This window comes from Tursiops truncatus, chromosome 5 (assembly GCF_011762595.2).
Source record: "Tursiops truncatus isolate mTurTru1 chromosome 5, mTurTru1.mat.Y, whole genome shotgun sequence".
Taxonomy (NCBI): Eukaryota; Metazoa; Chordata; class Mammalia; order Artiodactyla; family Delphinidae; genus Tursiops; species Tursiops truncatus.
In genome coordinates this window covers 61,089,154-61,113,345 of record NC_047038.1, presented here as the reverse complement: position 1 = coordinate 61,113,345, position 24,192 = coordinate 61,089,154, and the positions used below count along the sequence as shown (strand labels likewise).

Genomic DNA, 24,192 nt, shown 5'->3' with positions numbered 1-24,192 from the left:
ATCCTCCACCCCTTCTTCTGATTCATCAATCTTAGCCAAGTCAGCCCCATTCACACTCCCAGTAGGAGTCTGGTCCCCTGTTCAGCTTCTTTAGCAGTTGCTGCATGAAATCATCTTCCAATAATAATGCAGCTCCTTTAGCACCTCCAGAGCTAGAGAACTCCATCTGTGAGTCTCATGAGCCACACACACAGACCCAACATTCCAGGGAGCTATCTGGTCGCACAAGAAAGAGAAAAGTACCTCAAAATTTAGAAATAACCCAAAGCCCAGGAACAAATGTGATTACAAGATTCCTTACAAGAAGCTTGCAGCTTCTCTTACCACTGCAAGAGGCTTAGGCACTAATTCTCATATGTAAGGGCATTTCCCAAATAAAAGTTACTTCCCCAAACAAAAATTTTTGACACTTACAACTCATATTGAGGTCATTAACCACAGACCATAGCAGAACCTTAGTGTAAGTGAGGACAGTGTGTAAACAGAGAGAAAAAGAGAAAAAAGACTCTCTTGCTTCAGCTTCTTTAGGTTGTCAGCCAATCTCCATTGCTTGACCAGAATCCATTATCTATAAACGGCTGACCCTCTTTCAAGACAATTGCTTTTCTTTATCCACTGGACTAGGTCAGCCAACATCTATCTCTGCTATCTTTGCAGTTTCCTTCGCCTTCTCCTCCACCTTTTCACACCTTTCATTCAATCTGCCCTCAATTCCATCATCTGGATTCTGAAGATGACTCAGAGTGCTTTTCTCCAAGGCTTCCACCTGGGTTTTTATTTGGATGAATATATGGTCCCTCTCTTACAACTTGCTCCTATTCTGCCTATATGCTCTCCTGTGCACTCTGGTGCAAGACACAATAGTCTCCTGCATCTTGCTGATGACTGGAAACAGGAACTGCTCAAAATATTCCTCAGACCCCAGCACTTTCACTTTCCCTGGTTCCACCAGTTCCACGATGTCCAAGAGCTGCATTTCCCCTGCTACTTTAGAATCACAGTGTGGACCTGAGCACAGAGCGGTGGACAAGCAGTTGACCTAGAGGTCAACCAGAGCTCTGAGTGCCATGGCCCCTTTCACCACAACACTGTGCCTCTACTGACACAAAGCTCCTTTCCAAGGTGCCACATCAGCAAACATTCATGTCCCTGTAAATGCTCTGCTTGACCAGAAAGGCAGTGTATCCGGTCAGCCAGTCCCCAAAGGCCAAGCCAGCTCTGGGCCTTCTCACCCCCAACAAGAGTGACTATGTGACCCCAGCCAATCAGATATTTTCTATTTGTCTCATCCTTTTTCTTTTTCTTTATCTTATGAAAGTTTCTTGACTTCCGCCCCATTTTGTAGTTCTCTGAAAGGAGACTGTCCACTTCATGAAGTCTTAAATAAAGTTTATTTGTATGATGTAAATTGTCTTCTTTAATCATTTTAGCACCTCTTACAGTCATGCCACTGGTAGAACCTATTGTATCATTTTCTGTGTTTTCTTTTATATCAGCACTTCTATTTACCACAGGGTTACCACACCATACCCTCAATCAATTCCTGATAACTTCAAGGACTCTCTGTGGACAATTATGAAGATTATTATCACCACAAATTTAAAGTCTGTAGTTTCAGCTGGGCACCAGGGCTGCTCAGCAATATTTTTATGTATCACTGGAGATTTCTTCCACCATTCCCTACAGAAGACATTGCAACTCTTTACTACTCTTTGCAAGATCTCTACCTCACCCTTGGCTACCACTCCCACCAAGGAGTTTGGTCTTCTACTCACTGAGAAAATAAGGCAGTATTCTCAAAGCTTAGTATTCATAAAAATGAATCTTGAGAAAAAGGCAAAAAAGTAAGCCCACACTTTGATAGAATTGGTCTCAGATAAGGCCACATTTATAACACAGGTGTTTCTGATAGCGAAGTAGGGTGGCTCCACTTAGAAAAGCACAATCAAGTAGGAATTACATCAATTATCAACTTGCATTCCAAAGGTATCCCAGCAAATGCATGGAAGAATGAAAGAAATATATTTATCCAAGAAGTTATGAAGATTTTCAATATCATGTCAGGACCAAAGTGAAATTCTGATTTCACTTTAGTCCTGATGCTATAGAGATACAGTAATAAAAATAATTTCTGATTTATAAATTGCCCCATAGGTGTCATACAGATGACCTAGTTCTGGTGCATTCCTCCTCACGCAGGAACTCCAACTCTGGCAAAGTCCTCTCCAGGTATTTCTGGCAGTCCTATGGGCTTTACTCTCTTGGTATCCACATGTTCTACCAGATACACCACAATGCTCAGCCAGGAAATATAGCCATCCACGCTCTTTTTGTGGGCACAACAGTTTCCTTCCTGTGTCTATCATGGAGTCTATCATGTGCACTACCACGTAGTGCACCATGTTGGTTTCTACCCATACCACACTTTTGCTCCCAAGGTAGCACATAAGCACAGTTGTTCCACATCAGTGGTCACCACAGGTTTGTTCTGCTGCAGTCCCAGCACCGTTCTGCTGGATCCTTCCAGTAGTGATACCGTTCTGACCTACTCTATATGGAGCCCATGATCTCTCCTACTTTTCTCCCAAGCAAAGCAATTCTCCATTAGTGGCCACCCTAAGCCCTCTTGGTATGTAAGTTGTATGGTAAAGTGTGATAGAATGAAGGAAGTTTTTTTGTTTGGTTTTTTTTTTTTTTAGTAAATTTATTTATTTATTTTTGGCTGCATTGGGTCTTCGTTGCTGTGTGCGGGCTTTTCTCTCTTTACCTTGAGCAGGGGCTACTTTTAGTTGCGGTGTGCGGGCTTCACATTGTGGTGGCTTCTCTTGTTGTGGAGCACAGGCTCTAGGTATGTGGTCTTCAGTAGTTGTGGAACGCAGGCTCAGTAGTTGTGGCTCACAGGCTCTAGAGTGCAGGCTCGGTAGCTGTGGCACATGGGCTTAGTTGCTCCATGGCATGTGGAATCTTCCTGGATCAGGGCTCAAACCCATGTCCCCCGCGTTGGCAGGCAGATTCTTAACCACTGCACCACCAGGGCAGTGGTTTCCCATTCTGCGCTTCATAATATGTGTGATATCATTGTTTCCCAATGGATAGTGGGAAACAATGATATTCTTGACACCTAGAGAAATATCCTATCTCTTTTTTTCTTTTACTGAAGTATAGTTGATTTACAATATGGTGTTAATTTCAGGTGTACAGCATAGTTATTCAGTTTTATATATATATATATATATATATATAGAGAGAGAGAGAGAGAGAGAGAGAGAGAGAGAGCGAGAGAGAGAGAGAGAGAGAGAAGAGTTCCCTGTCCTATACAATAGGTCCTTGTTGTTAATATATTTTATATATAGTAATGTGTATATGTTAATCCCAACCTCCTAATTTATCCCTCCCCCCACCTTTCCCTTTGGTAACTATAAGTTTGTTTTTTATGTTTGTGGGTCTATTTCTGTTTTATAAAATAAGTTCATTTGTATTTTTTTTAATTCCACATATAAGCGATATCATATGATATTTGTCTTTCTCTGTCTGGCTTACTTCACTTAGTATGATAATCTCTAGGGCCATTCATGTTGCTGCAAATGGCATTATTTCATTCTTTTTTATGGCTAAGTAATATTCCATTTGGGCATATATTTGTAGAAAATAATAATTTTAAAAGATACATGCACCCCAATGTTCATTGCAGCACTATTTACAATAGCCAAGACATGCAAGCAACCTAAATGTCCATCAACAGATCAATGGCAATATCCTATTTTAAATTGTAACTTGGGTGATCACTAATTTCAGGGGTACCTGCAAGAATATACTATTGCTATTTGATGGATATAGAAATAACAAGTGGTAGAGTTTTCTTCTTTAATTTCTACCTGCCTACTTGCTCTTGGAGTCTCTACTGAAGAACCAGTTTTTGTGTAAGGTAACATGCTAAGAACTTTCTGATACTTGAAGCACCACCTAACATGGATGCTTCCCAACCTTACAGCTAAATGTCATTGTAACACATCCAACAACAAAAAAATGTGATGCTGTCATTAGCATTTTTATCATCTGCCCTAAGGCACTTATCCGTGAAGAGATTTTCACAGGTGATTACTCTAATATCGTGTGGCAACAACTCTTCCATCCAGCCTTAACCCCCATACTCCTCCCACCTCCACGCACTTATTGTAGGTTTTTCTGATAAATAGGTCATTTATTTTGTAGTTAGAAGATATAGAAGTGAGAGTGGTATGAATAATAAACCAAGGGAATGTGCATAATTAGTATATTTCCATGTATCTTTACCACAGATTTTACCAGACTTCACAATACCATAGCCAACCAAGTATCAGTTTTCACTGCTTACTCTGCTCTGTGTTTATTTCATAGAGAGACCTCTTCAACTAAGTAATAGTTGACATTTGCTTGAGTTCATTTATTGAATCATAATAATAAATTGTAGAGTCTCAAATTTATAATGTATGACTCCTATAAGATTCTTAGTGGTTTTACATTGTAAATACATTAGAATATTGATCAAAGAAGTAATCTGATACAAAAGATTAATGACAGCATAAAAACTCTGTGCTTCAGTTATGGGTCCAACATAATACAAATCAAATAAGAACTTATATCAGTGTTGGGTGAGGACATACTGGCATGAAGAAGTGGGCTAGACTTTCGGTTTCCAGACTAACATGTGAGAGGTTAAAAGTTGCCACTCTGTCCTAAAGAGTAAAAAAGCAGAACAAACTGAAAAATCAACAACTCTCTTTAAATCAGAGAAGTAAGGTCACAGGACAAACCTCTGTGCCAAATTCGAAGAGACTGACAGGCAGATACAGAGAATCCCAACTTACCAGAGCAGAAACCCACAAGCACAAACCACCATGGGAACTAGGGCCAGGGTAAGGAAACCTGAACCAACATTGATAAATTGCTAGAGGCTCAGTACGGATAAGTCCAAGAGTTGTAAACTCCAGGGGGACCCCATCATGGGGGGGGGAGTTTCCACACTTTTGTGAATTTTAGCTCCAGAAGCTCAATCGGGTTCTCATAGTGAACACCTGAAAGAAATCCCGTTGTGCTTCCTGCAGGGAGAGGGGAGAGGAAGCATTCTGAAATATCCCCAAACACTCTGTTCTGAGCCAGGCCTGCCCTCTGAAGAAGCTATTTAACCAAAGCCTAACCTTTTGGTGTTTTATCAGAGCCTAACTGACCTGGGGAAGGGAAATACCCAACTTCAGGCCCCTCTAGCCATCCTGTCCCTCCAAAGCTGGGGGTGGGGAGGAGACCGAGACTGAGAATCAGGGAGACTGAAGTTCACAGGCTCACTGAAGACTGAGACCTAGTTACAGGCCTATAGAACACTTCCCTGCCTTCACACTTACCACCACATCACAGAAGGGCTATTTACAGCAGTTTCTTTTACCCGGTACATCACATTCAGCTATCAAGAAAAACAATTACAAGACATACCAAATGGCAAAAAACACAGTTTGAAGAGACAGAGCAAGTATCAAAACCAGTCTCAGATATAGCAAGGATGTTAGAATTATCAGATAAGAATTTTTTAAAACTATCATTAATATGCTAAGAGCTCTAGTGGAAAAAGTGGACAGCATACAAGAACAGATGTGCAATGTAAGCAGAGAGATGGAAATTCTGAGAAAGAACCAAAGAGATATAGTAGAGATCAAAAGCACTGTAAGAGACATGAAGACTGTCTTTAAAAGGATTATTAGTACATGTACATAGCTGAGGAAAGAATTTGAGCTTGAGGATATCTCAACAGAAACCCCAAAACTGAAAAGCAAAGAGAAAAACACAACATACAAAAACTGTGAAACAACTATGAAAACATATGGATAATAGGAATTCCAGAAGAAGAAAAAGAGAAAGAAACGGAAGTATTTGAAGCAATAATGAGTGAGGGTTTCCCCCAAATTAATGTCAGACACCAAACCACAGAGCCAAGAAGCTCAGAGAATACCAGGCAGGGTAGATGCCAACAAATGAGCTAAATGTGTAACTGTATTATTTCATTCCAAACCCTTAACAGTAGTCTGAAGAATTGTCATCCCCATTTCACAGATGTAACTTCTCCAAGGTAACATGGAACTAATCTTGAAATCCAGGTCTGTCTAAAGCCCTGACTTAAATCATAAATATTATTGCCTCCAGATAATGATATCAGCTGCTATTTTAACTACTTACCATGTACCAGTAATTATTCTAATAACTGAAAATATATAATCTTGGTAGAGTCTAGTATATCTATAACCTTGTGAGGTAGTTGTTATACCTACTTTACAACTGAGGAAACTGAAGTTTATTTTTTTTACTTGAAGTATAGTTGATTTTCAATGTTGTGTTAATTTATGCTGTACAGCCAAGTGACTCAGTTATACATATATATATATATATATATATATATATATATATATATATATACATTCTTTTTTCATATTTTTTTCCATTATGGTTTATCATAGAATGTTGAATATAGTTCCCAGTGCTATATAGTAGGATCTTGTTGTTTATCCATTCTATATATAATAGTTTTCACCTGCTAATCCCAAACTCCCAATCCAACCCTCTCCCAACCCCATCCCCCTTGGCAACCACTGGTCTGTTCTCTATGTCCATAAGTCTGGTTCTGTTTTGTGTCATATTTTGGGTTCCACATATAAGTGATATCATATGATATTTGTCTTTCTCTTTCTGAGTTACTTCACTTAGTATGATCACCTTTAGTTGCATCCATGTTGCTGCAAATGGCATTATTTCAATCTCTTTTATGGCTGAGTAGTATTCCAGTATATACATGTACCATATCTACTTTATGCATTCATCTGTCGATGAACCTTTAGATTGTTTCCATGTCTTTGCTATTGTGAATAGTGCTGCTATGAACAAAAGAGTGCATGTATCTTTTTGAATTATAGTTTTGTCTGGTTATATGCCCAGGAGTGGGATTGCTGGATCATATGGTAATTCTATTTTTAGTTTTCTGAGGAACCTCCATACTGTTTTTCATAGCGGCTGCACCAACTTACACTACCACCAACAGTGTAGGAAGGTTCCCTAGAAAACTGAGGTTTAGAGAGATAAAATAGTTTGACTAAAAACATACACACTAAGTGGTAGATATAATATTTAAGCTAACATTTATAAGACTATGGATCCTTTATTTATAACCTATAAGTTAAAACATACATAAAGTGAAGGATGTGAGGTAAGTCTTCCCCTAGGCCATTCTAGTACCTCTTGCATTATGCTCACCATTCACAAATATCATCATCACTGATCTGGACTTAGAAGCAGTATTAGATGGAGGGAAAGAGCTCAACTCCTAATCACATTACCTTTAACCTCGTGATTTTATAGGTTTGTGCCTTGCTTGCCTCATTCATAAAATGGCCATGATAATAGTATCTGCTTCATAGTGCCATTAAAGGAAACCTTTAGCCATATCATGTAATTCAGAGCAGGGCACCATATGTAATAAGTACTCAAAATAATAGCTGCTATTACTTAACATTTTTCTTTAGAATTACTTTTTTACCTACACAGCTACATTTTTAAAAGAAACCATATTTCAGTCATAGGCGGAAATACTATATAACATGTATAAACACACGGAAACCTTAAAAACACAGTTAAAGCAAAACTCTATTATATTCTCTTGCCAGTCAAGATCTCTGAGCCTGAGAGTTGTTCCCTGTTTGTTAACAGGGAAGTTTTGCAAGTGTTAGAGAGAGATAAAAACATGCAAAAACCAATCTGAGATCTACTCAGAAGATCATGGATTAAAAAGGATTAAAAATAAAATAACTGCCTTACATGTGAATCTATTTTATTCAAAGCTGGTATGTTATTGTCCTAAAAAAAAAATCACAATTCCAAAATTTAGGAAAAACATGACTGAGCATTGACTTTTATTTGCCAGGAATCGTATCTTTTACTCTCTTTTACTGTAAACATGCATGGAAAGTATTTGTGTTCTTTTAAAACCATAGAGAACATTTTGAGGGCATCTGAGTGATAGATCATCAAAAAAAGCAAGGAATGTGAACTCACAACCTAAGCCAGAGAAAGCTGGAGCCTTCATCATGTTAAAGGGATGGCCATTATCTCTGCTCTGAAAATGAGGAGCTATGAGCTGATGTCACTATGTGGAAAGAACAGAGGAACTTATTGGGCTGTTTAGAAGTGACGATGCATTTAAAACCAAGATGATAGAGATCTGCCTCAATAGCTAAAAATTCCAGATAACAAAGGAAGCCACCATCTGAGGCTATGGTTGCTCTATTAGTTTCATCAAAAGGTACAAGCACTCTGGCTCTCTGGAAGATCTGGATTTGTCAAACACACTGAAGGGGGACAAATGATATGTGAGGCTATATGACATAGTGACAAAAGTGGCAGACATAAGGAAACAAAAGACCCGGCTTGCACAAGGAATGGGGGAAGTGGAAAAGCATGAGAGAAGAATGACTGAATACTGGGTCCTCACACAGCCTCTGTCCCTGTGAGGTTATACAAGTCGAGGCAAACCATCTAAATGCTCTTGCTAAAGTCTCAGACTGGTGAAACAAAGATGATGGTTCCTACCTCTGAAGTACGCTACGAGGCTAGATTAAGATGATGTCTGTAAAGGACGTCACCTACACTGAGAATTCAGCAAGTGGTGGAGGAGACCCACAAACCAAATGCAATGTGTGGACAATTTTTAGATGTTGTTTTTGAACAAATTAACAGTAAAAAGAGAAAAGTAAATCAGTAGGTGAATATAGGGCTGGGTAGTAGACGTTATTAAGTAATAACTACTAATTTTATTGGGTTTTGCAATGGTTTTGTGGTTGTTTGTTTGTTTTAAAAGTCCTTACCTTTTAAAGAAACTTATAGAATTATTTACAAATAAAGTTATAGAATAGCTGTGATTTGCTTTAAAATACTCAAACAAACAAAAAACCCTATTAGATGAAACAAGAATGGCAGAAAAATGACGAGTGATGGGTCCACATAGGTTCATTGTATAGTTCCTCTATTTTTGTGTGCCTCTGAAAATTTACACACACACACACACACACACACACACACACACCTTTTAAAATAAATATATAGAGATTAAAAGACACCAGCATCAGTTAATAAATATCCTGTTATTGTTTTCATCACAGACATTATTTTAACTACACACTCAGTGCAGACTTCCTGCAGGTTTGGTCCACACAATAAAAGGAAGGGCTTCTACATAGAAAGATCTAAAGACCAGAATAAGCCCATGGAGAAGCAAGACTACTGTGGAAAAAAAGTAAAAACTGAGTTTAGAGTAAGAAGAACTGACCTAGAGTGGTCTCACTTGGAAATAAATATAAGAATTAAGATTTTTAGAAGTGAAATCAGGCTGTTACCAATCCCAGAAGAAATGTCCATCCATATCTTTCTTTAGCTCAGATCTTTCTTAGTTTTAAAACTGTACACCTTTTTTTTTTTTTTTTTTTGCTGTACACGGGCCTCTCACTGTTGTGGCCTCTCCAGGTGCGGAGCACAGGCTCCGGATGCGCAGGCTCAGCGGCCATGGCTCACGGGCCCAGCCACTCCGTGGCATGTGGGATCTTCCTGGACCAGGCCACAAACCTGTGTCCCCTGCATCGGCAGGCGGACTCTCAACCACTCTGCGCCACCAGGGAAGCCCTAAAACTGTACACCTTTTACTGCAGCCAAACTTACATTTTGTTTCTTCATTATTTTTTCAATTGCTCCTTAGAAAATGACTATTTTTAAGGCTTCAGTTTGATTATGACTTTATCAAGAGGAAGGGATTAAGTATCTCTCAGCCTTTGAAGGAGTCAGTCACAGAAGAAGACAGCTTTAGGAAACCCAGGAAACCAGATAGACCAATTCAAGACACCCCAAATGATCTAAAGAGCTGGCAGAGATAGAAGGAAGGGGCCCTAGGGATGGGTGCAGGTATAAAGTAAGCAAGGTCTGGATAATTCAGGAAATATATACGTAATACACATGGAACCAGTAAAAGAAAGTTGTCAAAAGCAGTCTGGAATAGGTAAACCTAATTTCTAAATTAATGTCTCCAGATTCATTTTTTAATCTACCAAAGGGTGAAGCAGTAGACATACCACGTGGGGTTGCAGTGAAGATTAAATGACATAATGCATAGAGAATACTTCAAACACGCCTGGCACGTACCAAGCACTCTGTCAGTGTTAACTATGGTGAGTATGGTTAAAATTTTGCTCACTATTCCAAGCAGTTCTGGCCAAAGCAGATGCTTTTGATGCATAAATGCAGCTATGTGGGAGACCATATTGATTTTAAAAGCAATTCAACAAATCAAAGATACACAGCACTATTAAAACTTGCATAAGTTTCTACCTTCTCTCTTTATTGTTTCATTTATAAATTATAATCCCAACAAGTTTTTGTCAGTCATGAAGACCTGTCAAGTTTCCTGCTCAACTCTGAGCAAAATTCTTTCTAGAATATTCTAACAGATTTTTTAAAATTTCCTGATTTTTTTTTTTTTCTTCTAGATAGGAATAGCCTTTCTGACAGAAAGGGTGATGTGAATGTGCCAGGAAAGGCCTGGATAGCTACAAACATCTTCCTCCCATATCTGGCCAGAGTATGTGAAACCCCCACATTAATCATTCCTTTGTAGGCATGAAAAGCTACTCCTAAATGTAACTGTTAGCTGGGAAAGGAAACACATAAAGCTTTTGTCAGCTATTAAGACTCCACCTTTAATTATTTTATCAATTTCCCCAGCATGCATTCATTTATTCTTTAATAGTTCAACAAAACATCATTGAATGTGTACTAGAGATGGGATTACAAAATTTAATGAGCTATGCTTCCAGCCCTGAGGAACTCTATCACAAAAGAAGACACTGGGTATAGTGGCCGGGAGTGCCACCATTGGAATCAGACAAACTTGGGTTCAAACAGTAGCTTTGCCATTCTCTACTTATTTCCTCTGGAGCAAACCTCTCTGTACCTCAGTTTCTTCAACCACTGACCTTTTTAGTAAATGGCTTAATAGGCGTAAATGCTTTATCAAGTTACTATCAGGGAATAACAATAAATATTAGTTATTATTATCATTACTTTTCTTTCATTACTTTTCTTATTACATGAATTAAAATTATAACAGACCATAAGTTAGTACATATTCAAAGTGCTTTGGTTGCAGATACAGTGTAGTACCTTATTCTGCCTGGGAAATTTAAGGGCTTCTTCTAAAGAGATGATAATAGAGCTAAGTATGGAGGCAGTGCTGTCACAAGGGCACCAGTGGAAAGAGCCATGAGGCAGTTAAGACCACAATATGTAAAAGAAATGAGACCTTAAGTGGAACGAGAGCAAAAGATGTTAGTTGGGTAAATGTAATATGAAGGGTTTGTAAGGGTGAGTTGTGGGGCTTTGTGAAGGGCCTTATAGGCCAGGGTAAGTGGCTTGGACTTTGATCAAGAGATAGAAAATGCTAATTGAGAAGTTTTAGAAGAAGAGTGAAAATTATATTTGTTTTTGAGAAAAACGACTCTATCACTTGTATAGCCTAGAGTAGAAAAGGGAACTGGTGATAGGCCTTCAAGGAGAAAGTTGCAATCATCTACTGGATGGGGCAACATTAGGGGGAATAGAGATGAAATGCAAGTTTGAACATACTCCCAAACTAAAGTCAGTGAAACATGAAGTTGTATCATAGGACAGCAGCACAAACCAGTGTCCTGGGAGCCACCCTAGGAAGCACCCACTCCACAACTTCCTCCATCTCCCAGTGCCCTCTATGCACCAACCCGCATATGTGTTTACTCTATCACCAAGTCCATTTGATCCCAAGTCCTAAATCTCTCTCCAATTCTGCTCTCTACTTGCCATCCTTACTGCTATGGTCTGAACATCAGGCCATCACCACCTCTTCCAAAGACTACCTCATTAGCCCATTATTTCACTGTTGCTAAGCTTATTGCTTTCTAATTTATCCTTACAGGCATCACAGTGATATACTAACAAAATTTGATCATGTCACCCTCCTGGTTAAAATTTTCCAAACACTTACCTCTACCTATAGGACAAAATATGAGCTCAACGAAAACTAGATACCTACTTCTTCATCCTCAGTTATGGCCAGAGTCATTCCAAGAATACCAGTGGCTGAGAGATTTTGTTGTTTACTCATATGCTAAGGATCTCTGGTTTGAATCTCTTCTTTGCACATGATCTCTATGTCATGAAATCAATCACATTCTTTTGACAAATTTTGACTAAAGGATCCCCCTATAACAATTTCACAGAGACATTTGGATGACCTAAATAAGACATTCAAGGCCCTACATAATCTTTACCCATCTTTTTTCCAATATGATTTTTCCAAATCTTTCACTCAAGCCACATAGGTCTATTCATTGTCCTTTCTTGAAACACACCTGGTGCTTTGCTACTTCTAAGTTTCAGCTCATGGCATCCCTCTTATGTGGAACCCACTGCCTCTTTCTCTCTTCCTCTCCAGAACGTAAATATTCTCTACATGTGTCTTGCTCTGTGAAGTGTCCCCAAGTCACCTCAGCCCACCGGAACCACTCTCTTTTCTGTACCTGCCATCTCGGCCACTTATTTGCAATTTATCATCAGTTCCTGTCTTGTAATATTACTGTATTGTTGTATTCAATTATTTATCTCTTGCATTGTTTTATAACTTTTAAAAAGTTTATGCTTTATTTCCTGCACCAGAGTGTAATTTCCTTGAAAGCTAAGACTTTAACATGTATTACTTTATATATATATATATAAAAAATATATATATTATATATAAAAGTGCCTTCTTTTTAGGAGGGCCTAAAAAGAAATAATACATGAATAATATGTATATAGTTGGCCCTTAATTAGTAATTAACAATTAATTAGTAATTGTTCATTGACATGGCTGATATAGCTACAGGAGAAAAAAGATTTGTAGTTCATGAACTAGAAAATTGTTTGAATTAATGAACATCATTTTTTACTTATTAAATGTTACAATTTTAACAGAATATATCCAACTACATCAATTACCTATTTTTGTTACATTTTCCCAGACAGGAAAGAATGTATGTGCTTCCTTTATGAAAGAATTATTGAGGGCTTCCCTGGTGGCGCAGTGGTTGAGAGTCTGCCTGCCAATGCAGGAGACGCAGGTTCGTGCCCCGGTCCGGGAAGATCCCACATGCCGCGGAGCGGCTGGGCCCGTGAGCCATGGCCGCTGAGCCTGCGCGTCCGGAGCCTGTGCTCCGAAACGCAAGAGGCCACAACAGTGAGAGGCCCGCGTACCGCAAAAAAAAAAAAAAAAAAAAAAAAAAAGAATTATTGAAAGTCATATGACAAAACAGTGCACAGTTCTTGGTTTAGTTATACTGCCCACTGAGCAGAGAAAACCTTCCCTTTTATGGACAGAGGATTAAGGAGGAGGGACAGAGATGGAGAAAGGGGAAGAGGGAGGGAAAGAGATGGGGGGAGAAGGACAAGGAAAGGGAGGGGGAAGCAGAAGAGGAAGGAGAAGGAAAAGAGAAGGGAAAGGTTCTCTTCTGATTAAATCAGTGGGCAAAGCACTTTCCAGAAAAGAATGCAGTATCCTCTTGCTGACTAAACCAGTTTTGCTCATTTTCTTCCTTTCACATGTCATGTACAATATAAAGTCTATTTTTCACTGACATGGTCAAAACTGTGTCTTTGAAGATCATTCTGATGGCTTAGAGGAAGTTTAGACTACAGGTAGGAAGGGCATGTCTAGGCAGCGCCAGGGGCGCCAGCATTGAAACACTGGGAAGAGTGAGGAGGCTTTTAAAACTCTCACAGGTTAAAGAAATTGACATGATAACTCTACTTACCAAGATTCTAGTGACTTTCTTCTATAATTGGTAGGGGGTGGAGTATGAAGCAACATAGTATTGTAATTAACTCTTGTATAGAAAGCATGAAACTAACTTATTAAAAAATTTTAAATTACTATTTTAAATTCACTATTGTTATTTTAAATTCATCATTCCCCCCAACACACACAACCCTGATTTCTCTTACAGGTTTTTTAAGATCCATGCTTTTCCTAATCTGCTTTCTTAATAGTTACCAATAGCGTTAAAAGCTCCATTTCATTGTTGAACCTTAATATAATTTCGTAAACTATTACAACTAAAAAGCCTGGGTAGAATTGAAGTGCCTGTGAGTGTAAAAATTTTCAGTAGTGGGAAACTTCTCATTTATTCAATCAAGGTTGTTCTCTAGTAGTTAATATCATTAGGGGAAAAAAAAATAATTAGTTAGAAAAGAAAGTCAAGGGACTTCCCTGGAGGTCCAGTGGTTAAGGTTAAGACTCCATGCTTCCACTGCAGGGGGCGTGGGTTTAATTCCTGGTCGGGGAACTAAGATCCTGCATGCTGCGCAGTGCGGCCAAAAGAAAGAGAAAAAAGAAAGTCAACCCTGGCAGGGCAGGGATATGGCAATGAAAGTCCAAAGTGGTAAGAAAGTGGTGATTCTGAAGAACTGCATGTCGCATCAGCCTCTGCATGCTTCCTCCCTTTGACACAGCAAGTTATTTAATGTGGTGAGAAAGTAAGTGTTGAAGCAGTATCATTCTTTACTAGAAATCACATGTCAGGAGTTCAGTTTTAAAAAAAAAAAAAAGAGGAAGTTCAGGCTAAGCAAAACTTGGGTCAACAGCTGGCTTACGTAAATGTGAAGGTTATGTATGACTGGGATGCTGCAGCCTCAAACAGAGTCCACAGAAGCAGCCACCTGGAGCCCTTCTCTCCTTCAAAGCAAAGCCTCTGAGCAGACAGGAAGAGTCAGCATTCAAACGCAGCCACAACGCAAGCTGGTGCAAATAACGGAACAGCACAGACAGTCACCTATGTGACTTGATTTCAAAAGCACACACGCATGCCACTTCCTGCCACCTAAAATAATCTTTGACAGTTCTCTGAAACTTGCCTTGTTTCTGCCAAAGCACAAATAGACATAATGTGAACTGAAGTGACTTGAATATTCTGTAAAATGAGGAAGTTTGAAGCATAACTTAGGAAAAATTTAGAGATAAATCATCCTTCTTTTCAGCCATACATTTTCACATGTATTGACTATGTGATCGTTTTCAGAAGATCATATTGAAATGTGAACTATCACCAGGACCCTCTTTGTCTCTCAAACCTCATCCCTTTTCTCTGTTCCTCATGTGTGCATTCACTATGATAGTCTTCCTTCGAGTCCTCGATGAGAAGCTTATGCCCATTGCAGTCTGGGTGCTTGCCATTTGCCTCCCTGGGTGCTCTCCTGGCTGCACGAGCACACAGGCCTCTTGTCACTGTAACTCCTCAGCCCAGAAGACACCTCCACAGTGCAGCCCTTACTGGCCATCCCGTCTGTAAGTGTCCACTGCGAATTCTGTCTATCCGCTGATGCTAATTTACTTTTCTTCTTGATGCGCCTTATGTCCCTCTTTAAACTTTTGGTATTTAACATGCAAGCTCTATTTATGAATTCACTCATGCAACAAACATGTGTTGAGCACCTAACGTATGCCAGACATTATTCTAGGTCCTTGTGATTCATCGCTGAACAAAACAGATAAAGGTCCCTGCCCTCTAGGAACTTATGTCCTGGTTGTGGAGTGGAGGTGCTCCTATGATAAACATAATGAATGAGGAAATACATGTTCAAAGATAAAAATGCTTTTGAAGAAAGAAAAAAATCAGAGCAGGGGCTTCCCTGGTGGCGCAGTGGTTGAGAGTCCGCCTGCCGATGCAGGGGACACGGGTTCGTGCTCCGGTCCGGGAAGATCCCACATGCCGCGGAGCAGCTGGGCCCGTGAGCCATGGCCGCTGAGCCTGCGCGTCCGGAGCTTGTGCTCCGCCACGGGAGAGGCCACGACAGTGAGAGGCCCGCGTACCGCAAAAAAAAAAAAAAAAAAAAAAAAAAATCAGAGCAATTTAAGGAGGATAAGGAGTGTCAGGCTGTGTGTGTTGCAGCTGATTGCAATAAGAAATAGAATCAAGGTGGGCCTCAGAGAGAAGATGAAATTTGATCAAAGTGAAGAAGATGAAGGTGTTAGCCATGCAGATATCTGAAACCAAGTCATTGCAGGGTTTGGAGCAGAGGCAGGAGTTGGCTGATGTGTTTAAAGGCTCACTCTGCCTTCTGAGTTGAGAGTAGTCTGTAGCGAGGCAAGGGAAGAATGAGACCATATACATAGGAACACCACTGTATGCCTGGCCCATGAAGACAAGAAGTGTTTGTTGAATGAATTAATATATGAATGAATGGAATATGGAGGCTGAAAAATAAGAGATCCTCACAAGCATGAAGTAATGGGCGATATCTTCACATCTTTGGGAAACAGACATAGTACATTAAGGTCACATCTTATAATTATTTGTATGTGCATATGTGTGTGTTTATATCTATATACATATATATGAATATGTACTGCTTGCCTTCTCTGTGGAAAACACTTTGAGTTTTGACAGATGCCTTCACCTAATTTATGCCACGTCCATAAATGTACGCATAATGTATTTTTCAGTAATGCCAAGCTCCATATAATGTGACTACTTCCATTTCCTGAAAAATAGCACATTCTAATACTGCCTAGCTGAGATGCTTTTTTTTTTTAATTATGGAAGAAGTCTGTTCTCATAAAAACAGAGGTCATGGTTTCAATTGAAACCATGTTTCATGGTTTCAATTCCCATTTAGGTATGTTAGTTTTAAATGAGGAAAAAAATTTCTCCAGCCACAGATTCTTTCTCAATGCCAAAATGTTACTTGTGAAAACTTACTTTAGGCATGAGAAAGGGCCAAAAGAGTGAATCCGGAAATCCCCATACAAACCAATTTGGAGGAAAAAAAAAAAAAAAAACAGGTGGCATACTGGCTATAGATTAATATATGAAAGGCAGCTTACATTTAAAATATAATGTTTTTTAAAAATGCCAGTATAGTTCCAAGATGATAAATTTCAAGGTTGGACAATTTTAAGGTTTGAAAAATTGTCTCATTTATCTAATAATTTACAAATAATTATCCAACGTGTACTATGCTTGGCACCGACAACACAAATTGAGCACAACAGTGGATGCGTTTGTATGGTTGATTGCACTAATCCCCAACCAAGGTAACATCACTCTCAAGGAGAGAAAATTTGCTCTTGGGCAAGACAAAAAAGTTTAAACTTTTAACATATAAAACATAGATATACATACAATGCATAAACAGACATACAGTCTAAAGATCCCTTAGGAAGCCAAAAACAAACAAAAAAAGGTTGAGAAACGCTTGTCTATTGGAAAGCTAGGGATTATGATAAAATAAGATAACTGCACTGATAGGAAAAGTGTAGAATGTTGCGGAAACACACACCAGGAACACCTAACTTGGTTTGAAGGGGAGGTCGGGAAAGGCTTCCAGGGAGAAGTCACACTTCAGCAGAGCTGTATGGGATGACCAGTAGGGACTGCTCAGGCAAGCAGGTGGAGAGTGTTGTTCTAGAATCAAAGCAGAGGAAGAGCTCATGCAAAAGATATGGACGATCACTAGCACAGACTTTCCTTGAGGAAAATCTATATAGACCCCTTAATTATATAGCTTGGCTAAGTTGGCTAATTAACTCACAATGTCAGATAGGCCACAGAAGAAACACTGTAAACTGAAAGTTGAATTTGGGTCACATTTTATACCTCAAGTGTGTCCTCTCTCACATAGGAGTCTTCCTTTCCATCATCCACCATCATCACAGTTAGACTTTCACCACTTCCTGCCAGAGAGTTCCAACAGCCCCCCTTACTTGTTTCCCTCTGCTCACCCCATACATCAGAACAACACAGCGATCTTAGGAAGTAAAGTGCTAAATCAAGTTACCAAGAGGTCACCCCTGATGTATCCTTTCTCTGCTCTCAAATATTCATGTTGATCCAAATCAGCTCCTTGGCCTGCCAGCTAAGTGTTTGAATAGCCAGGCTCTAAACCACTGATGTGAGAGAACTCAAGTATTCCTTTAAGTCAACAGTTCCTAAACTTTTAGAATCTAATGAACTCTATAGTCCTCCCCGCATTCATCCAGTCACAAATATTTAGAGTGCCTACAATATGCCCAACACTGTTCTAATTACTGATGCTAGAGCTGGAATAGGGTAGACAAGGTCCTTAGCTCATGGGACTTGCTCTCTCAAGGAGGAAAGTCAAGTCGAAATTAAATAAACAAATAAATAAATCTAATAGTTTCAATTGATGATAAGCATTATGAAGTTTTAAAAGGGTCAGGAGTTAAAGAGTGACTTGAAATAAGGAGATGGAGGAATAAGGATAAGGAGGTGATAGTTGAGCTGAGACCTGACTAATGAGAACCAGTTACATGACTATCTAAGGGAAGAGACCCCCAAACATAGGGAACAGCAAGGGCAAAGGCCCTAAATGGAAGTGAAAACTCTCAGAGAAAAAACCGATAGTGGGTATACACTGCCCTAGGTATACAATTCTTAAAATATAATTTTCACTATCAGTGGCTTACTAGACTATGCTACCCTACACATGCCTCCCAAGAACTCCAGGATCTCCCCAAAACCAGCAAGTAAAGGGTTGATGTCTCTAGGACCTTGCTCAAATGGCTACTTTCAATGTGAATGACGAGAACCCATGTCCTATCATTTGTGAAATAATTTTAATATCACCTCTACACTAAAGCATGGTATACATGAAATTGTCATACAACTTCCTGGGAGAACCCGAATGTCCTAAAATCCATCCTGTATCCTTGACTAAGAATCCTAGTGGTATCTGCTAAAGAGGAAATAGCACACAGTGGTTGCCTATGTGTGAAGCAGATTTTCTGGGTATGAATCCCACTTCTGACACTTACTTAGTTATGGGTCCATGGGCAAGTTGCCTAAAATTTCTATGCCTCAGTTTCCTATAAAATGAGAACAGTGATAATGCTTCATATGATTTTTGTGAGGATTTAATGATACAGTGCATGGAAAGCATTTGAAAGATCTTTGGCACATTAGAAATTATTTTAATGGTGGTTATACGAATTCTGAATTCCTGCCTACCATCCCCGGTCAAATTCATTCCATTTCCTCAGCCTAACATATATTTTTCTTCATTCCCAATGGCCAAATTTCTACAAACTTACAAAGCTCAGATAAAATGCCACAACCACCATGAAACTTCTTGATTTTAGCTTCCAGAAAAACAATTTCCCTCCTCTGAATAACTATTTGTACACTGTTTATACCATTAGTCTAATTATTCACAATCTTACAAGGTGATTTTGTATACATGTTTTGCATACTCTGCTAGATTGTAAACAATTTTGAGCAATGATGTCCTATAGAAATATAGTTTGAAACACATAATTTCAACTATTCTAGTTAGCCATCTAAATACTTTTAAAGCATATGAGATTAATTTTAATAATATATTTTTGTTTAACTCCATAACCAAAATATTATAACTTACTATGAAATCATTATGAGCAAAATAACGAAATATTTTCTATCTTTTTGTACTAACTTTTTGAAATCCAATGTGTATTTGACACTTACGGTACATCTAAATTTGGACTAGCCATATTTCAAGTGCTCCATAGACACATGTGGATAGTGGCTGCATCCAGGACAACATAGCTTTAGGGCATGTATTATCCTATATATCTCTGTATTTATCAGAATGCTTAGCATAACACATTTCCTATTTCAGAAGTTCAATTAATATTTGTCAAATTAATGACTTACTTTACTAATTTATTCAAAATCAGTACAAGATCTAATCCCATAGAAAACATGTTTCTGCTATTCATAACACAATTAAAACCATGTAAAACTACTTCTGGCTTTCTTTAAATGATAAAAAGTTTGTTCTTCCTCTGGAGTGATAAATTTTTCAGTTATATTTCTCATTAGAATGTAGTTTAGAAGTACAAGTCCTGGATCACTGAAAGAAATAGTACATACAACAATAAAATTATTTACTTTTTGTTTCACGTGTTGAGAGAATTCATTCCTACACTCCTGATAAGAATAAGAATTTTAGAAAAAAGTAATTAACTCTTTTTAAAAATTGAGGTAAAATTGGTATGTTATCAATACATTATATACGATTCAGGTGTACATTACAATTTGATATCTGTATACACTACAAAGTGAACAACACCAAAAACCTAGTTACCAATCATCACCATACAACTGACATCTTCAACCATTTTGTCCCCCAAATCCCCCTCCTCTCTGGTTGGTAATCACCAATCTGTTATCTGTATCTATGAGTTTGCTTTTGTTTTGGTTTGTTTGATCATTTTTTTGTATTTTAGATTCCACAGATGAGTGAAACCACATGGTGTTTGTCTTTCTCTGTCTGACTTATTTCACTTAGCATTGTACCATAAAAGTTCAGCCATGTTATTGCACATCGCAAGATTTAATTCTTTCTATTGCTGCATAGTATGCCATTGTGTATACATACCATATCTTCCTTATCCATTCATCCATCAATGGACACTTAGGTTGTTTCCATAGCTTGGCTATTGTAAATAATACCGCAATGAAGATAGGGTGCATATATCTTTTCAAATTATTATTTTTATATTCTTTGGATAAATACCCAGAAGGGGAAGAGCTGAATCATATGGTAGTTGTAGTTTTAATTTTTGAAGAATCTTCATACTGTTTTTAATAGTGGCTGGATCAATTTACCTTCCCACCAATTTACATTCCCACCAACCCCAAAGTGTATAGGGTTCCCTTTTCTCCACATCCTCTCCAATACTTGCTATTTCTTATCTTTTTGATAATAGCTATTCTATACAAGAGGTTTGAGATGATATCTCATTTTGGTGCTGATTCTCATTTCCCTAATAACTAGTGATGTTGAATATCTTTTCATATGCCTATCAACCACCTGTATGTCTTTTTTGGAAAAGTGTCTATCTGGTTTCTCTGCCCACTGTCTAATTGAGTTGCTTCTGTATTTGTTGTGGTATTATATGCATTCTTTATATATTTTGGATATTAACCCCTTCTCAGATATATGATTTGTAAATATTTTTTCTCATTCAGTAGGTTCAACTTTTATTTGGATGATGATTTCATTCACTATGAAGAAGCATTTTAGTTTGAGGTGTTGAATTTGTTTATTTTCATTTTTGTGTCCTGTGCCTTTGGAGTCAGATCTACAAAGACATTGCTAAGACCAATGTCAAGGAGGTTATGCCTATGTTTTCCTCTAGGATTTTCTTGGTCTTACACACAAGTCTTTAATCCATTGTGAGTTAATTGTTATGCATTGTGTAAGATACTGGTCTAGTTTCGGTCTTTTGCATGTGTATGTCCAGTTTTCCCAACATGATTTATGGAGGAGACTATCCTTTCTTTGTAGTATGTTCTTGGCTCCAATGTCATAATTTAATTGTCTATATGTATGGGTTTATTTCTGGCTTCTCAGTTCTGTTCTATTGATCTGTGTGTCTGTCCTTATACCAATGCCATACTGTTTTGATTACTATAGCCTTGTAATATAGTTTGAATCACAGTGCTTGATCCCTCCAGCTTTGTTTTCATTCTCAAGATTGCTTTGGCTATTTGGGATCTTTTGTGTTTCCACACAAATTTTAAAATTATTTGTTCCAGGTCTGTGAAAAATGCCTTTGGAATTTTGATAGGGATTGCATTAAACCTGTAGATTGCTTTAGTTAGTATGAACATTTTGACTATATTAATTCTTCCAATCCATGAGCACAGGGTATTTTTCCATTTATTTGTATCTTCTCCAAATTCTTTTATCAATGTCTTACAATTTTTAGTGTATAGGCCTTTCACCTCCTTGGTTAAATTTATTACTGGCTTTTCTTTATACAATTGTAAATGGCATTGTTTTCTTAAATTCTCTTTCTGATAGTTCATTATTAGTGTATAGAAGTGCCACAGGTTTATTTATATATTGATTTTGTATCCTGCAACTTTACTGAATTGATGAATTAGTTCCCACAGCTTTTGGTAGTGTCTTTAGGGTTTTCTATATATATTATTATACCATCTGCAAATAGTGACAATTTTAAAATTTGGATTCCTTTTACTTATGTTTCTTGTCTAACTACTGTAGATAGGACCTTTAGTACTAAGTTAAATAAGGGTGTCAAGAGTGGGCATACTTGTCATGTTCCTGATCTTAGTGTAAATGCTTTCAGCTTTTCACCATTGAGTATGATGTTTGCTGTAGGTTTGTCATGTATGGCATTTATTATGTTGAGGTAACTTTTCTCTATACCTGCTTTGTTGATAATTTTTATTATAAATGGATGTTGAATTTTGTCAAAATTTTTTTCTGCTTCTATTGAGATGATCATATGACTCATCCTTTATTTTGTTAATGTGGTATAACACATTGATTGATTTGCAGATGTTGAACTATCCTTGCATCCTTGGGATAAATCCCACTTGATCCCGGTGTATGATTCTTTTCATGTATTGTTGGATTCACTTTGCTAACATCTTGTTGAGGATTTTTGCATCTACATTCATCAAGGATATTGGTCTGTAATTTTCTCTTTTTTGTGGCATCCTTGTTTGGTTTTGGTATCAGGGTAATATTGGCTTCATAAAAAAATTTTGGAAGCATTCCCTCCTTTTCAATATTTTGGAAGAGTTTGAGAGGATAGATAGTAAATATTCTTTTGAATGTTTGTTAGAATTCATCCATGAAGCTGTCTGGTCCTGGACTTTTGTTTGCTGGGAAGTTTTTGATCATTGTTTCAATCTCCTAACAAGAAATCAGTCTATTCAGATTTTCTATTTCTTCATGACTGAATCTTAGAAGATTTTTTTGTTTCTAGGAATTTATCCATTTCTTGTAGGTTGCCTAATTTGTTGGTATATAATTGTTTGTAGTAGTTTCTTATTATCTTTTTTTATTTTTGTGGTATCAGTTGTAATTTCTCCTCTAGATGTAACATTTATAAATATATATGCAGACAGTATAGGAGCACCAAAATAAATAAAGCAAATATTAACTGACCTAAAGGGAGAAATTGACAACAATACAGTAATAATAAGGGACTTTAATATTCCACTTATTTCAAAGATAGATCATCCATACAGAAAATTAATAAGCAAACATCAACTTTAAACAACACATTAAACCAAATGAACCTAATAGATACATATATAGAGAAAGAACATTCCATCTAAAAGCAGCAGAATACACATTTTTCTCAAGTGCATGTGGACCATTCTCCAAATAGGTCACATGTTAGGTCACAAAATAAGTCTCCATAAACTCAAGGAGATTGTAATCCTGTCAAGCATCTTCTCCAAACAACAGTGACATGAAACTAGTAATCAACTAATAGAAGAAACTGAGAAATTCACAAAAATGTGGAGATTAATCAACATGCTACTGAATAACCAATGAGTCATTAGGAATTTGAAGACAAAATCAAAAACTACATAGACAAATGAAAACAGAAACAGGACATACCAACATCTATGCTAAAGCAGTTCTAAGAGGAAAGTTCATGACGATACAGGCTTACTTCAAGAAACAAGAAAAATTGCAAATAAGCTAACTTTACACCTGAAAGAACTAGAAAAAGAAGAACAAAAAAGTCCAAATTTAATCGAGGAAGGAAATAATAAAGATTAGAATGGAAATAAATGAAATAGAGTCTGAAAAGACAGTATAAATGATCAATGAAACTAACAGTTGGTTCTTTGAAAAGATAAACAAAATTAACAAAACTTTAACTAGACTAACCAAAAAGAAAAAAAAAAGAACTCAAATAAACAAAATCAGAAATGAAAGAGTAATTAACTCTTAAAACAAACGTGCAGGATTTGGTAAGTCTCACTGAAAATATTTTTATGTCATTTTCCTTGTCACCACATGATTTTTCAAAAATTGTTGTGTTCTGAACGGTATTCTATGTTTTTATAAATGATTTTTTTTAGTTACTCAGAATCAGTTACAGAAAATGAATGACATTTTTTCAATAGTCATTAACAATATACTGTCAGGACCAGACCAATTTGAATTGTTCCTATTACAAAGTTGATATGGAAGAAAGTAGAAATCCTGACATGCATTCTATCACTCTTGTAGCTTATCCTTCTTTATCAACATTATTCCTATCTTTCCTTTCAACCATAAGTATCCGTATTT

At 37.6% G+C, this 24,192-nt stretch overlaps 1 protein-coding gene across 1 annotated transcript in view; it reads right to left on the bottom strand.

Annotated features, from left to right (window-relative positions):
• The window catches only part of DTHD1 (death domain containing 1), a 70,383-nt gene that overhangs the window by 10,566 nt on the left and 35,625 nt on the right, over positions 1–24,192 (bottom strand). Inside the window, 1 exon segment of the mRNA XM_033856403.1 lies at positions 5,379–5,437. Coding sequence (XP_033712294.1) covers positions 5,379–5,437 — 59 coding nt within the window.